This window comes from Phascolarctos cinereus, unplaced genomic scaffold (assembly GCF_003287225.1).
Source record: "Phascolarctos cinereus isolate Bilbo 61053 unplaced genomic scaffold, phaCin_HiC Scaffold_5;HRSCAF=322, whole genome shotgun sequence".
Classification (NCBI taxonomy): Eukaryota; Metazoa; Chordata; class Mammalia; order Diprotodontia; family Phascolarctidae; genus Phascolarctos; species Phascolarctos cinereus.
The window spans coordinates 246,798,422-246,813,508 of record NW_027555958.1 but is presented as its reverse complement, the minus strand read 5'-3'; the positions used below and the strand labels follow the sequence as shown (position 1 = coordinate 246,813,508).

At 45.7% G+C, this 15,087-nt stretch overlaps 2 protein-coding genes across 4 annotated transcripts; one reads left to right on the top strand and one right to left on the bottom strand.

The window, feature by feature from the left end:
- The first annotated feature begins 293 nt into the window (after positions 1-293).
- CFB (complement factor B) lies at positions 294-7,304 on the top strand. 2 transcript variants are annotated; one of them, XM_020974307.2, is made up of 18 exons: positions 294-581; positions 862-1,092; positions 1,854-2,039; positions 2,173-2,346; positions 2,811-2,912; positions 3,107-3,243; positions 3,804-3,942; positions 4,177-4,311; positions 4,695-4,796; positions 4,907-5,044; positions 5,395-5,492; positions 5,612-5,726; positions 5,989-6,139; positions 6,244-6,320; positions 6,412-6,509; positions 6,601-6,733; positions 6,820-6,869; positions 7,079-7,304. In XM_020974307.2, the coding sequence occupies exons 1-18, from the start codon at positions 518-520 to the stop codon at positions 7,226-7,228; spliced, it is 2,280 nt and encodes a 759-aa protein (XP_020829966.1). In that variant the 5' UTR covers positions 294-517; the 3' UTR covers positions 7,229-7,304. The 2 variants fall into 2 exon arrangements, with proteins under 2 accessions (XP_020829966.1, XP_020829967.1); XM_020974308.2 differs by lacking the exon at positions 2,173-2,346 and having other exon boundaries at positions 295-581.
- A 135-nt stretch (positions 7,305-7,439) lies between these two features.
- NELFE (negative elongation factor complex member E) lies at positions 7,440-15,051 on the bottom strand. 2 transcript variants are annotated; one of them, XM_020974309.2, is made up of 11 exons: positions 14,907-15,051; positions 13,988-14,107; positions 13,562-13,631; positions 13,244-13,389; positions 11,402-11,476; positions 11,185-11,222; positions 10,670-11,049; positions 10,399-10,543; positions 10,104-10,158; positions 9,819-9,854; positions 7,440-7,670 (listed from the first exon to the last, which is right to left on the bottom strand). In XM_020974309.2, exons 2-11 carry the CDS (start codon positions 14,060-14,062, stop codon positions 7,467-7,469), a joined length of 1,224 nt encoding a protein of 407 aa, XP_020829968.1. In that variant the 5' UTR covers positions 14,063-14,107; positions 14,907-15,051; the 3' UTR covers positions 7,440-7,466. The 2 variants fall into 2 exon arrangements, with proteins under 2 accessions (XP_020829968.1, XP_020829969.1); XM_020974310.2 differs by having other exon boundaries at positions 9,752-9,854; positions 14,907-15,046.
- Positions 15,052-15,087: the final 36 nt, after the last annotated feature.

The following is a 15,087-nucleotide window of genomic DNA, read 5'->3' as shown; positions in this document are numbered from 1 at the left end:
GAGAGCTCAGGGTTGTCAGGGGAGAGTAGCTGGCTTTACTCCCTGGTCATTATGGGGAGCAGGGAAAAGGACCTGGGGTTTGGGTAAGGGCTGAGGGCCAGGGAATTTGAAACTGAATCCCTGATTCCTGGGCAGTAAAGTAAAGGGTGGGACTGGTATAGTTTCGGTTTCCTTGGCTGCCTATGAATAGGGCCTTAACACAAATACACACACAATTCCCCTTGGGCATTACTGAAAGTGATGCTGGGAGGCGGGGCAGGCTACAGGTGCCAGAAGAGATTGCATAAAGGGAAGTGGGGGGTGTTGGTAAGGGGAGAGCAGGAACAATCTAGTTTGGGATTAGAGTTTGGACTTGGACATTGAGTTTCGGCCCCTGATAGATTCAGAGAGAGACAAACTCAACTTCTTTACTCCCAGGGCCCTCTCCCCTCAGTTGTCCTGTTCATCAACTCCCAATTTCCCTCACCTAGATAGTTAGCAAGAGGGGCACATATATGTGGCCTCTGTTCCCATCACCATGAAGAAGACATTGTGTTCCTGGTTCTGTGTTCTTCCCCTGTTCCTAGGACTTGTACCTACAGGTAAGTTATTTGCCCTATCTCCCATTCATTGGGTCACCATTGGAGCAGAGCAGCTAAAGCACCCTGCCTTTCAAACCCTCTTAGATTACTTGTTTCCTGCTGTCTGAATTTCTGGCACTGTCACTGAACTGAATTAAAATCCTACCACTTCCATTTACTAGTTCTATCACTGTGGACATATATATATATATGTGTGTGTATGTATTTTTTTTTCTGTGTGCCAGTTTTCTCAGCTCTAAGATTGAGGGCATTTGAAAATCCTATGATCCTTTCTCTCTAGGTGTGAGTTCAGCACCATCTGAACCTTCTACTACCCAACCATGTCCTCTGGAAGGAATAGAGATCTTAGGTGGCTCTTTTAAACTCCTCAAGGATGGACAATTTCTGGAGTATGTGTGCCCATCTGGCTACTATCCATATCCTGTGAAGGTGCGAAGTTGCAAGCCATGGGGATCTTGGAGTACCTTACAGACACAAAATAAGAAGATAGTTAAACAAGCTGAGTGCAAGGGTAAGGAGAGCTTGGGTGATGGGTGGGAGGGGCTAGGGGTTAAGGTTAGGGCTGAGGAGTTTAGGACTGAAGTTAGATTAGGGTCTGTGGTTATAGTTAGGCTTCAAGTTTGGTTAAGTTTGGTAGTATTAGGTTAAGATGAGGTTTGTCAATAGGCTGGCATTATTGTTTAGGATGTATCGTTTGGGATTGGGTGTGAACCAGAGTCAGGGTTACATTTGAGTACCAGGTTGGGGGAAAGGCCTGGAGCATATGCTTTGATTAGCAGGACACAGAGAGTTGGGTTAGGAAACTGGAGGTAGCATGGTTGGAATCCTAATAGCAGTCCTAATCTCATCCCTGATAGTAACTCTGATTTTCACCTCAGAACACAAGACTTAAAGTCAATAGACCTGGGTTTAAATTCTGCCTCCAAAACTAACTAGCTATGTGAGCCTGGGCAAAGTCAGTTTCTTCAGCTGTAAAACTAGATACTTGGAAATACATATATCTCAGAGTTTTTGTGAGGAAACTACTTTGCAAACCTTAGATTCCTGTGTAGATAGGAATTATCATGGCTTGCTTATCTTTTTAAGCTACTATAATAATTATTATTAATTAAGAATCAGGGTTGAATTGAGGTTGTAGGAGATCTGTAGACATGTCTAAGGTAGTCAGAGGAAGATTCTATTCTTGAGACAGGGACTGAAAAATCAGTCTGAGGATTTCTTTCTCCCTTCTTACTCCCTGGCTTCCTCCTTTCCCTCGCTCTATTCCTGCAGCAATCCAATGCCCAGGCCCTGAGGACTTTGAGAATGGTGACTTCTGGCCACGAAAACGCTTCTACAATATAAGTGATCAGATCTTTTTCCAGTGCTATGATGGGTATACCCTACGTGGCTCTGCCAATCGGATCTGCCAGTCTTCTGGCCGCTGGGATGGATTTACAGCTATCTGTGATGCGGGTGGTGAGTTCTCCCCTCCACAAAACTCCCCCTCCTAGTTCCCCAGTTTCCTCAGTGCTAGGATGGATCTCCTGTGGGCTCAGCCTTGTTTCCCCCTGTCACAGGCTTGAGACCTTATCTCATTGGATTCCTACAGCGGGGCACTGCCAAGACCCTGGCATCCCCATTGGTACAAGGAAGGCAGGCAGACAATACCGAATGGAGGATAGTGTCACCTACCACTGTGGCCAAGGGCTCACCTTACAGGGTTCCCAGAGGCGTACCTGCATGGAGGATGGATCCTGGAGTGGCACAGAACCCTCTTGCCAAGGTGTCTCCTAAACCCTGCCTCATCTAACTCTGGCTCTGGGCCTGATCTGGCCCTCCCCCTAGAATTCCCTTGTACAAGCCATATTATTTATAGACCTGAACCATCTATACCGGGGGTAGGGGAGCCTATGGCCTCAAGGCCACATGTGGCCCTCTAGGTCCTCAAGTGCAGCCCTCTGTCTGAATCCAAACTTCACAGAACAAAAGAGGATTTGTTAAAGGGCTGAACCTGAGGACCTAGAGGGCCACATGTGGCCTTAAGGCTGTAGGTTCCCCACCCCTGACTTATACCCACTCCTGTTCTTAATCCAAAATAAACTCGACTATTCTCAATCTCCTATCCTGATTTGCTCCTCCCCCTCCAAACCCCTCTAACAATTTCTTTTACTTCCACAATTTCCCCTCCTCCCTCAACTCCCTGCATATGGTCACTCCCTTATTCGTCTACCATTCTTGACCCCAAAGACTCCTTCATGTATGATACCTCAGAGGAGGTGTTTGCTGCCTTCATCTCCTCCCTGACAGAGACAGTTGAAGGGGCTGATGCAGAAGATGGACACAGCCCAGGTATGTGCTGTGCTTGTGTGAGTGTGTGTGTGTGTGTGTGTGTGTGTGTGAACATATCGGGAACTAGTGGAGGGGCAACTTTTGGGACAAAGTCCCAGGAAGGAGAGTGAAGAGCAAGTGAATCTAGGGAAAGAGGGAGGTGGGCACACTGGGGGAGCAGTTTCCAAGCCTTCTATACTTTGTTTGCCTCTCAGGGGAGCAGCAGAAGCGGAAGATTGTCTTGGACCCCTCAGGATCCATGAACATGTACCTAGTGCTAGATGCATCAGATAGCATTGGCAAGAACAACTTCACAGGGGCCAAAAAGTGTCTTACCAGCCTCATTGAAAAGGTGGTGACTCCTTGGGCAGCCCGAGACTGATCCCAAAGGCCTCTTGCTGCCTCTCCTTCAAGTCAGCAAACATTTATTAAGCATTAATTAAATCTGTGTGACACATGGGGAGAAATTTTGGATAAGACTTAGTTCCTGCCATCTTGGAGCTTTGTCTAGAGGTGGGAGAGATGATGCAGACACAGTTAACTATAATAACAACGTGAGATAATAAGTACATCAAAGAGGCCTGAAACAAAGTGTTGTGTGTGGTCAGATAGGGAAAGTCCTTCTTGACTTGGGATGATGAGGAAAGGATTCCTGGAAGAGGTGGCGATAGAGCTGGGCTTTAAGGAACTGAAGAAGTGCTCCCTCTTCCCATGCCTCTATTCTTCTCTCCCCTCAGTCCATCATGCCACCCTACTCCCTAGATTCTCCCAAATTCTGCTGGCTTTAAGACCCCTGGACCCTGAACCACCTATTAACCACGGGTGCTCTACATCCTGGCTAACTGTCTAACCCAGGAGATACTTCTTCCTGTTACTTCCTGAGTCACCCCAGCATCTTCCTTCTTCTGCCAGGTGGCGAGTTACGGTGTGAAGCCACGGTATGCAGTGGTGACCTACGCCACGGAGGCCAAAGCTGTGGTCAAACTGTCAGATAAGCAAAGCAGTGATGCAGACTGGGTCACCCAGCAGCTGGAAAAGATCCAGTATAAAGGTCTAGCCACCCGTGCCCGTGGGGGTTAGAGGATGTTCCTATGGGGGTTAGAGGAAATTAGCAGTATTACCGTGGGATCAGGAAGTCATATATTGTGTTGGTGGTTAGGTAGAGGGCATGGGGGAAAGGCAAGTCTATCAGATAGAGAGGAAGGAGAGGGGATTGAAAGGTGGGTAAGAAGGTTGTGACCAGAGGCTTGAGGGGAGCAGATGATAATCTTGCTCCTCCTTGCAGACCACGAAGCAAAGTCTGGGACGAACACAAAACGGGCGTTGACGCTGCTATATGAGATGATGATCGCACAGGAGTCATCCCAAAATGACTATAACTGGAATCAAACACGCCATGTAATCGTGCTTATGACTGATGGTTAGAGGGAACTTCTTGAAAGTCTCCAACCCTTCCATTTCCCCTAAACCTTAGGCTCTCAAGGTGCAACTCCCTCAGTCCGTGTGACCATGCAGACCTCTTGGGTGATTCTTCACCTCCCTGGCCACTCCCCAATCCTTCTGTGAATGATTCCTTGTTTAGTCTTTTGGCTTCATGGCCACCTCTGGACTTTACCTCTCTTACCGGTCAGAGAAGTCAAAGAGAACCCTTGTCTCCCTATGCTGCCATGATTTCTAACTCTTTCCATCAGCTTTTTATGGCCCTGACCAATAATGTCATTTCTTCACACCTTAGCTGGCATGTATCAATCCGCCCTGTCACTCTTTTGGGAACATAGTCCTTACTTTCTTTAATACATGCAGGAAATTACAACATGGGAGGGGACCCTGTGGCTGCTATTGAGCAAATCCGAGAGTTTCTGGATATTGGAAAGAACCGGAAAAACCCAAGGGAAAATTATCTGGGTGAGTGGCCAAGCTCCTTTGAACAGTTAAAGCAAAGACCCTTATGTCTGGAGCACATACTTCTGCTTTCAGGGATTCAGGAGGCACTCAAGCTTTGCTCTCATCCTTAGATGTCTATGTGTTTGGGATTGGGCCCCTGGTGGACCAGGAGAAGATCAATGCTTTGGCTTCAAAGAAGGATGGGGAAAAGCATGTGTTCAAGGTTAAGGACATGGAAGACCTGGAGCGTGTCTTCTCCTTGATGATTGGTAGGAGCTTGGAGGAGGTGGGGCTACTACCCAATGATATAAGAATCTGGGCATCACTACTACTGTTTCCAGAGCCCCTGATCATTTAACTACTTGCTCCTGCCTTCTCTCCCTGGGAGTTCAGGGATACTTTCTGATGTCTAATCTCCCTCCATCCTGATGAAATCTTGTTTCCCTCTGTCCCAATTTTTCATTCCCATTCTAGTCTCTAATAACAGAATAATGGAATATTAAAGGCTGAGCTGTCCAAACCACGTGTCCCTTCTCCAGCTTTAACACCCTCACCAGCATGAGTTCACTCCCATCAAGGGAGCTAGGAGGCAACAACTCCCTAGTTTTCTCTCTCCTAGATGAAAGCAAGACTCTGGGTCTGTGCGGGATAGCATGGGCACATCAGAAAAGCGGACACTATGAAAGACAACCCTGGCATGCCACCATCAATATAATTGTGAGTGCTTGAGAATGGGCTGGAGAAGCGGGGAACAGGGTAAGAAGGTCGTATCAGGGAGTGCTAATAGCTAGGGGATATGACCCTTCTCTTGTACCCCACCCCATTTTTATTCACAGCGGTCTACAGGAAAGGAGACCTGTAAGGGAGCTGTTGTGTCAGAATACTTTCTGCTGACAGCTGCACACTGCTTTAATGTGGGTGACCAGGCCCATTCTATCAAGGTTGACGCAGGTGAGGCAGCTCTGGTTCCTTAGGGCTCTAGTTTTTAATTTCTCTCATTCTGGCTCCCTAGTATTCTCTTATCAAAATACTTATCAATGGGAATTTCCTGATAACCTTTATACCCACCTGAATACCACCTCCCACCCCTAACTGCACTTCCTTTATGCTCTTGATCAGGGAGAGGGAGAGTAGAGACAGAATTGGAGACTAGGGCCAGAGCAGTAGTTCTGAGGTGACTTCCTGATTCCCGTTTCCTCTTCCTTTATTCCAGGAGGTGTGAAGAACAGGGAGGTGGACACTGTCTATTTCCACCCTGATTATGACATCAATAAAAAAAAAGCTGAAGGGATTCCTGAATTCTATGACTATGACATTGCCCTAGTCAAGCTCAAGAAGAAGTTCATATTCTCAAAAGATCTCCGGTCAGAATCCCTGGGTCTGGCACAGGGCTGGAGCCTAGAGTGCAGCACTGGCCTTGAATAGCATGGTACTTGTTTGACTTGAGCTCTCTCTGTCTCCTCCGCAGACCCATCTGTCTTCCATGCACAGAGGCAACGACACGTGCTTTGAGACTCCCAACAACAACGACGTGTCAACAACAGGGTGAGATAAATAAGTCATCAAAAGATGAAAGACAACAGATGGATGTATAGTAGCGAAGATGTTAGCCTGTCTCTTTGTTTTTTCCCCCCAGAAAAAGAGCTGCTCCCTGAGAAGAATGTCAAAGCCCTGTTTGTGTTTCAGGATAAGAATTTGATACAGAAGGAAGTTTACATAAAGAATGGGGAGATGGTGAGGAGGGGGTGGGAGGGGCCTGAAGGAAGACCATTTCTCCTTAAGTTCCCCCTCCCATAAACCCATCTCTTCTTATTGTGGCCCACAGAAAGAGAGCTGTGAGAGAGACGCCCTCAAGGCCCAAGGCTATGAGAAGATAAAGCAGGTCTCTGATGTGGTAACACCCCGATTCCTCTGCACTGGGGGAACAGAACCTAATGTTGACCCCAACACCTGTAAAGGCAAGAAAACTTTCTCTTCAGTGCCTTTTCTCCAAAATTTGATCGTCTTCTATAAGCTTATTATGGCTTTCCCCCTCTTCCTACAGGGGATTCTGGCGGTCCACTTATTATTCACAAGAAAAGTCGCTTCATTCAAGTAAGTCTTTCTTTTCTTTTCCATCTCAGGAGGCAAAATGTTCTCCTGAGGCCACAGATTAGCATGGCAGCTCAGTTCTAATGGGTGAAGGAAATCCTCGAATTGTTCTCTGGCTCTGGGAAGGTTCTGCAAAACTTATGTGCTTCTTGGAATTTCCAGTGGGTACCACCCAAATGGTCAACATACCCTTCCCCCTAATTTTTCCTTAGGTAGGTGTGATTAGCTGGGGTGTGGTAGATGTCTGCAAGCACCCCAAAAGACTCGCTCCCTCCCATGCCCGTGACTTCCACATCAACCTCTTTCAAGTATTGCCTTGGCTTCGGGAGAAACTGAAGGACGAGGATCTAGGCTTCTTGTGAGACTTCCTATTGGAATGGAACAAAGGCATGGGAAATAGGTGTTGTCTGGGAAAATTAAAACAAAGAACTGCAATCATTCCTGTGTGAGTTCTATGTGTGGGGGGTTGAGGAATTCTGACAGCCATAGTAGTACAGCCCACACCAAACCAGATGACCTTTTTGATGGGTCCTACCCCAATCCTGGATGAAAGAAATTCAGAGGCTAAGGAGGTTAACTGAATATCCACCTCAGTGGTTTTTACTGAGACCTGGATGGGGAGTGGATGGGGGATGGGGGACGGGAGTGGGGGGAAGAGGAGGAGAGGGAGGAGAGGAGGGATTTTCCTTCCCCCTCTTCCAGCTGCCTAGAACCCATCCACAAGGTTTTCTTTATAGACATCATCATTGTAGACAATCTGGGTCCTCTTGTCCCGATGGCAGCCCTTAGGGCTGCTTTGTACAGCTAGGAAGAAAGGGGAGAGTATGTCAAGAAAACAAAAAACCTAGTCAGACCCACAGAGCAGGCCCACCCTTAGGTTCAGCTATGAAGTAAAGTTGGTCTTCAGCCCTTCTTTTCCTCTGTGGGGATCTGCAACCTCACACAGACCCCTGGAAATGTAGAGCCCCCTATAATACATTCATCTTCTCTGGACTGCCCTCCTGCCATTCTCAAGCCCATGAGTGGCCAACCCAGGCTCTGAGTAAAGCCCTTGAAGCATGGGTGAAGGAAAAGGGAAAGTGGAAAAAAACTGCCATTTTGAATTATATTGATTAACATCATTAAAAGCAATTTGTGTCCTTTGAAATGTCTATAATGATTTTACAAAGTAAAGACGTGGATAATGTTAATATTTAAAATTCTATCAGTACTACAAACAAATAGGATTATTAAAATTCTGAAAGGAAGTTGCATCCTTTTGTCAATAACACTGGTGAATTTTGGGTCTTACGTTAGATAAATTTGGCTTTGACATCTCTCTCCTTTCCTTTCCTCTCTCCCTCACAATGAAAACTTTCTATTATCTAGCTAAAAAGTTGGGAAATGGGTCCATTTGTTAATATTAAAGTGATAGGGACAGATAATGCAGCAATGTAAATATCTCTGTTCCAAGCTAACATATTAAAGGATACAGGTTTAGCTCAAAGTATTCTTATTCAAGTTCCTAACCCTTCCCAAACACATTCTGAGAACAATCTGACCCACCATCTTCACTTTTATGTACTACTGTCCTTACAGATACTCTCTTCCTTTCTTTAGAATGCAGAGAAGGAAATATCCCCCTTCCTAAAGTTAACTCCTCTGCCTGTGCCCTAAGATAACAGTTCTTCCCAACTCCTGGGAAATCTCATTCTCATTCTTCCAATCTCTTTAATTTTTATTCCTCCTTCAAATATGCATAGTTCTCCTACAATCTGAAAACAAACAAACCCCAAAACCCTTTGTTTGATTTTGGCTTAATTCTTCAACTAATATCTTATTCCTCTCCTTTTCACTGCTAAGTCTTTCAACTGATTGGTTTCCAACTACTGCTGACACTTCCTTACTATTCATTCCCTCCCTAAATCTATGACCATGTGACTTCTACCCCATCTGTGCTCCCAAAAAGTTCACCAACAAATAGGAGTAGTGGGAAGAGCTCTAGATTTGGAGTCAGAGCATGTGGTTTCTGCTATGTAATTTGGGACAAGTCATTTCACCTCTTTGGGCCTAATTTTCCTCGTAAATTGAGGGTGTTGACCTAGATAATCTCTAAACTCCACTCCAGCTCTAAATCCTATGGCTATGACTTTGTGACACCCTTGTTACCAAATTGAATGCCTTTTCCTCGTTTTCACTTTCTATGGCAAGTGACACTCTGGATTACCATTCCCCCTTCCCAATTTCCTGAAACTCTTTCCTCTTGGCTTCCATGACATGGCATTCTTCTGGCTATATTCTTATCTCTCTCTTTTCTATTCTTCTCCCTCTCTTTCTACATTTTGAGAGGAAATGGAAGGGAAAATGACTTAGTCCTCAAGGCTCAGTTCCTGGTTTTCTGCTCGTCTTTACAGCCTTACGGATGAACTTATCTTCTTTCATAATTTCAATTATTCTCTATGCTATCAAATGCTGACTTTCACCCACAACCTTAATATCTGAGTTCCAGGCTTGTATATGCATATAGGGCATTTACATCTGAAAGTTCTGCTATCACCTCAAAAATCAACATATCTAAAACTTAACTCATCTACTTCTCCAAAAAAATGACACCCTGAATCCAACTTTCCTATTCTTCCTAATTATTTAAGCTAGAAGCTTCCCTATAGAAAGAAACCTCCTTTTCTGACTCTTTCTTCCCCTTCCCTCTCACCCTTCTGCGCCCAACTCGATTTGGTTAATTTTTTCCAAATATCTTGAGTTCATCTCCTTTCCTTTCCTTTCCCTCCCCACCGCTACCACCCTAGTCCTGGCCCTCATCACCTTCTAGTGAGTGTAGGGTTATACAGAAGAGCAAGATGAAATAGTGGATTATTGTGGGGTTCAGCTGTGAACTGTATTCTTACCAAGGGAGCCCCAGACAGAATTGCCAGTGGCAGCATCTAGCATGGGCTGCTTACGAGCAATGCTAACCTTGAGTTGCACAGATTCTACCTTGGTCCCGTTGAGCTGTGAGGGGAGAGATGACAGGTGGCAGGAAGGGTCAAGAACACATTAGAGAGAATCTATTTCTGTCAGATATATCCCATGGGCAAAATAAGTTAGGAATGAAGAACATGAGAGATCCTACAGATTGAGAATGAGGAGACTGATGTTGGGAAGGCACTCACAACTTACACTCCCCCACTCCCAGTATTTTATGGAGGAAATAAAGGGATCAGGAGAAGGGACAAAGGGAATAGATTTAAGAATTCTGACCTCGGCTATTGCCTGATCTGCTGATTCCATCTTCTCATAGGTGACAAAGGCACAGCTGGGTGAGGATGGAAAATACCATCATCCTGGGGCCCACATCTCTTCTGATCATTCCCTCCCTCAATTTCTTCTACTAGGCCCAATATAAGACTTCCCTTCCCCACTCCCTCCCAACCTTCTGTCTCTTTGTTTCTGGCCCATGAGAACTTTCTCTCTCACTCCCTTGTATTTTTTCCCATGACCCCAAAGATCTTATTGCACCTCACTCTTCTCACTTCCTATTCCAAACCCTCCTTACTTTCGGGGTGGGTCCATGGAAAGGTCAATGATGTTCCCAAAGGGTGAGAAGGCTCCACGAAGGAGGGTGGGTGTCATATCTGTTCCAGATACATATAGTGTGTTTCCCTTACGTGGACCTCGGTACTCAGGGAATGAATCAGACCCTGTGAGGCCAGAGATCATGTTTAGGATCAGGGATCAATCCAATCAACCTGTTACTGGAAAGGTCATTGTGGACCCCACTTAAAAATTCTCTGAAACTTCCTATCCCCTAAGCTCATGTCACTTACTTCGGAAAGGGCCTTCTCGATCCCGGTCTCGGTCCCTGTCCCGATCTCGGTCTCTGTCCCGATCCCGGTCTCGGTCCCTGTCCCGATCACGTTCTCTGTCTCGGTCTCGATCACGTTCTTTGTCCCGGTCTCGATCCCGGTCTCGGTCCTTGTCCCTATCCCGGTCTCTGTCTCGATCCCGGTCCCTATCCCTTTCCCGGTTCCTCTCATGGCTGCGATCTCGACTTCGGCTTCGGGGTGGGGAGGCTGAAGAGGGGGTACCACTTCGCTCCTCATAGCCCCAGTCAAAGCTTCGGGGAGGGCCATCACCACCCCCTGGACCTTCTGATTCCTCCCCTTCTGGTCCTAGTTCCCGAAGCCGATCACTGGATGAAACAAAGCTGTAGAGACATATACTAAGGATGTAAGGTCCCTATCTCATCCCCTCCTCAGGGGTATATGCATCCTCCCCTTTCAGACCCTGGTTCCTTCCAGCCCAAGTCCCATGGCTCCAGGAACCCTGTCCCATCTCTAACCTCTCATATAGAGATTTCCTCTGGGGACGTCTGGATGACTAGATGGAAGAAAACAAAGAATGGCATGAAGAATAGCTAAGTTAATACCCAGAATCAGGTACCCAGTTGCCTAACTCATTTTTCTCCCCTTTCTAACTTTACTCAGCCTATTCCCACCACAATCCCTCCCTCCCCCTTCTACCCAATGCTTTCCAAGCACTGAAAATCCGGGAATTACCTCCTGCAAGTCATCATCGGCTGAGATGCTTCGCTGAAATGGCTGAAAAGTAGGGGCTGGGCCCTTCTCTGGATCCTAAGGGCAATAGAGTGGAGTTAGGACACTCTAGCCAACTGGCCAAAGCCTCCCTTCTTCCTCTTTTGTTTCTTCTCCCTTTTAAAAAATTCTGACAATCCCCATTTCTTTTAACTCCTCTCCAAACATGGCATGTGCTCAACAGAAATGCCCAAATATATTTCTAACTTCCTCAGATAACCTGTAATTCAGTAATACACTCTGGGTTTTCGTGACAATGCCCTCTTAGTTCCACTCCTACCAGTCTCACCACTACATATCATTCTCCTTTGTTTATTCATTATCTATATCCTGTCCCCTAACTGTGCGTGTACTCCAAGATAAATGTCCTGGGTTCTCTCTCTTACCCCTCCATATTCTCTCATTTGGTGAGCTTTTTTTTTTTACCTCTCATTGTGAGCAACTGGCTTAATTATAATTTCTATGCAGATAATTTCAAAATCTATATTCAACTCTATTGTCCCTGTGCTCCAGTCTTAAATTAATTGCTTATTGGAAATTTTGAACTAGATGTCTGTTAGGTATATAAAATGCAACATGTCTAAAACAGAACTCGTTTTCTTTTTCCCAAAACCTTCTTCCAAATTTTTCCATCTCTGCTGAAGGCATCAATATTTTGCCACCCAGGTTCACAATTGTGGCATTATCTTTGACTCTCCAACTTTGCCCCACTCCATGTATCTATCAGATACCAAATCTTGTCTCTACCTCCACAACATCTCCTGGGTATTCTCCTTTTTACTCACACGACTATAACCCTAGTTTTTGAAACCCTCATCATCTATTGCTCAGGTTACTGCAATAACCTTAGTCTCTCAACCTCCAAGTCTTTGGAGACTTGTTCTATCTACCTTTTCCAATCTATCCACACTAGAGTGATTTCCTAAAATGCAGGTACGACCACGTCACTTTCCTTTTTAATAAAGTAGCCAATGGCCAATGGTTCCCTATTGCCTTTAGGACTAAACATAAAATCCTTTGTTTGGCACTTAAAACCCTTTACAACCAGACCCCAACATAACTTCCCAGCAACCTTATATATCACTCCTATTCCTGCATTAAGAGGTCCACTCAGACTAATCTCCTTACTTTTCTTCACACATGATACTCCCATCACCCATCTTGGTGCTTTTTGCACTAGCTATTTCCTTTGTACAGGTATCATCCCCCAGCTTCCTCCTTACCTTCTTTAAGAATCTCTTGTTTACTTTAAAGCTTAGTTCAAGGACTACCTTCTTACTTTCCTTGATCTACTAAAGCTATTAGTCTCCAATGGCCCCCAAACTACCTTCTACTTATTTTGTATATACTTACAATACATACATGCTATCTCCCCCAAAGATGTAAGGGGGTTTCTGTCTCTGTATTCCCAATGCCTAGCACTAAGACTGGCACACAGTAAACATTTAATAAATGCTTTTTGATTGACTGATGAGATTACCTAAACCTTTCTTGAGCTTATTTTGTCTTTGGCTTGTACCAGCTCTCAGATATGTTCTATGAATATAATACCTTTGATATAAAGTAATTTAAAGTCAGAAAGGACCTTAAAAAAAATTCATCTGGTCTGGCTCCCTTATAAGCAAACTGATGCCCATAGAAAGTGACTATTCAAGGTTAAACTGCTACCACTTCTTTCTGTCCTAAAATTGCTTTCTTCCATCCTCAAGAAAGCCTTCCTTTTCCCACTTCAATTCAATTTGAATTATCTCTCAATGTGGCAAATCAAGACCGGACTAACCTGCCCTTTCCTTGATTCCCACTTACCTTCAATTTTCCCTCTAGAGTTCGTGACCGCTTGAAGCCAGAATTCTTGGTCTCCGCTTTAATGGCACTGATAGCTCCTGATTTTACCAGCTGTTTAGCCTGCTCTGTTGCTGTGGCTGTGTCTACCACAGGCTGCTCTGATAGAGCTAAGCAAGGAAGAACAGAGAAAGCATGAAGTGGAGGTGTTAATTTCACCTGACCTATGGGAGAAGTCCTTTTAAGTCTTAATTCCTTTTTCAGTCCACTGTTGGAATCCCTACCAAAATCCACCCCTCTTGCCTCAACCCCTATAATAACAGCATTTAACCCATTACTCACAGCGTTTGACGCCCCCCTGGCTGGCTGTGCTACTATTACTCTGCTTCTTAAGAGCCAATAATGCTTTTTTCTAGAGAGGAGAGAGAAGCAAAAGGAAAACAAAAAGAGTTAATGAGGGCCTTTTCCCACCCTAAGATCCTATAGTTTCTGTGTTGGGAGAACTTCCCATAAATTTCACTTATTATAATTACTGGTAAGAACTACTAAAACCATGATGTCCTGTGGCTCTCCAGGGTGCAATATTTAATGACACTGGGTTCACAAGTCACATACCTGCCTGTTGCCTATCAAGAGCTACTTTATATTAAACTTATTGATAGTGCTACATAGATTGGAAGGTGGTTATTCTTACAGTAAAGGGATCAAAAAAAGGATTTGGGATAAGGGCCTATCCTTCTCTTTGGCTCACTATGCTTGTTTGCTCACCTTTTTCTTGAGTTTGCTGAATTTCTTCTGCAATGCTTCTTCTTCCTCACTCAGTCCTGGGGGCAGCACCAACATGTCAGCTCCCTACTCTGAGCCAGGTCTGGCCCTCCAGAGACGCAACTGTATAGCAAAACAATCTGTCCAAGGGAGGTACCTTTTGCCCATCCATCCCCATAGCCTAAATGCTCAAGATATCTGAGAGGTAACCATTTCACCATGGCCTGCTCCAGGCCCTGCCTTGTCCTCCCAGTGGCATCCCTGGACTCCAAAGGGGAGAACGCTGAGAAATCCAGGACCTGGGTCAGCCATGTCACAGACTCCCAGGATAAAGAAAGAAGTCCATCTAGTCTGACTCTCATCTACTCTACAAGTGAAGAAACAGATTCTCAGAAGGGAAGTGGCTTGTTTGAGTTCACAGCGCTAGTCTAGGACACAAGTTCTGTCTAAATCCTAGCACAAAATCACTTTGGAGGAGGATGCTTTCCAGTCACAATGTAAGAGGTATGGTGTTCCCTCAGAGGTCCCTTTCTTCTCCACCCCCTCCCCCCATACCCTGAGGGCACTCTCAAATCAGGTCAATAAGCACTTACTAAGCGCTTACTATGTGCCAGGAACTGTGCTAAGTGCCGGGAATACAAAGAATAGCAAAAACTGTCCCTGCCCTAAAGGGGCTCACAGTTTAATAGGTGAAACAACATACACACGTTCTCCTGGAATACCCCCAACCCTCACATACATCGTTACTATGGCAACAGCGATCGAACTCCTGCCGCCCGACGAGATGATCATAGCAACTCCAGGGGTTCCCGAACGCCTGGGGTTCGGGCCGGAACTCCCGCCATGTCACCATAGTAACGGGGCAGGAAGACATAAAGAGCCGCAGGCTGAGGAAAAGGAGGGAGGGAGGGAGGGTCCTCACCTGAAAAGGCAGATGTTATCGCCTTCACAGAGTCCACAGCTGCAGCTTCCTCTGCCCTCCCGGGAAAACCAGACGGGCGCAGGGTGATGACGTTGGGGGGGGGGACCTGGAACAGGTAGGTTCTGTAACCAAGGGGGCCGGAGGGGAAGGCACTTCCCCTTAGGCCTTTGCGCCATTTCCG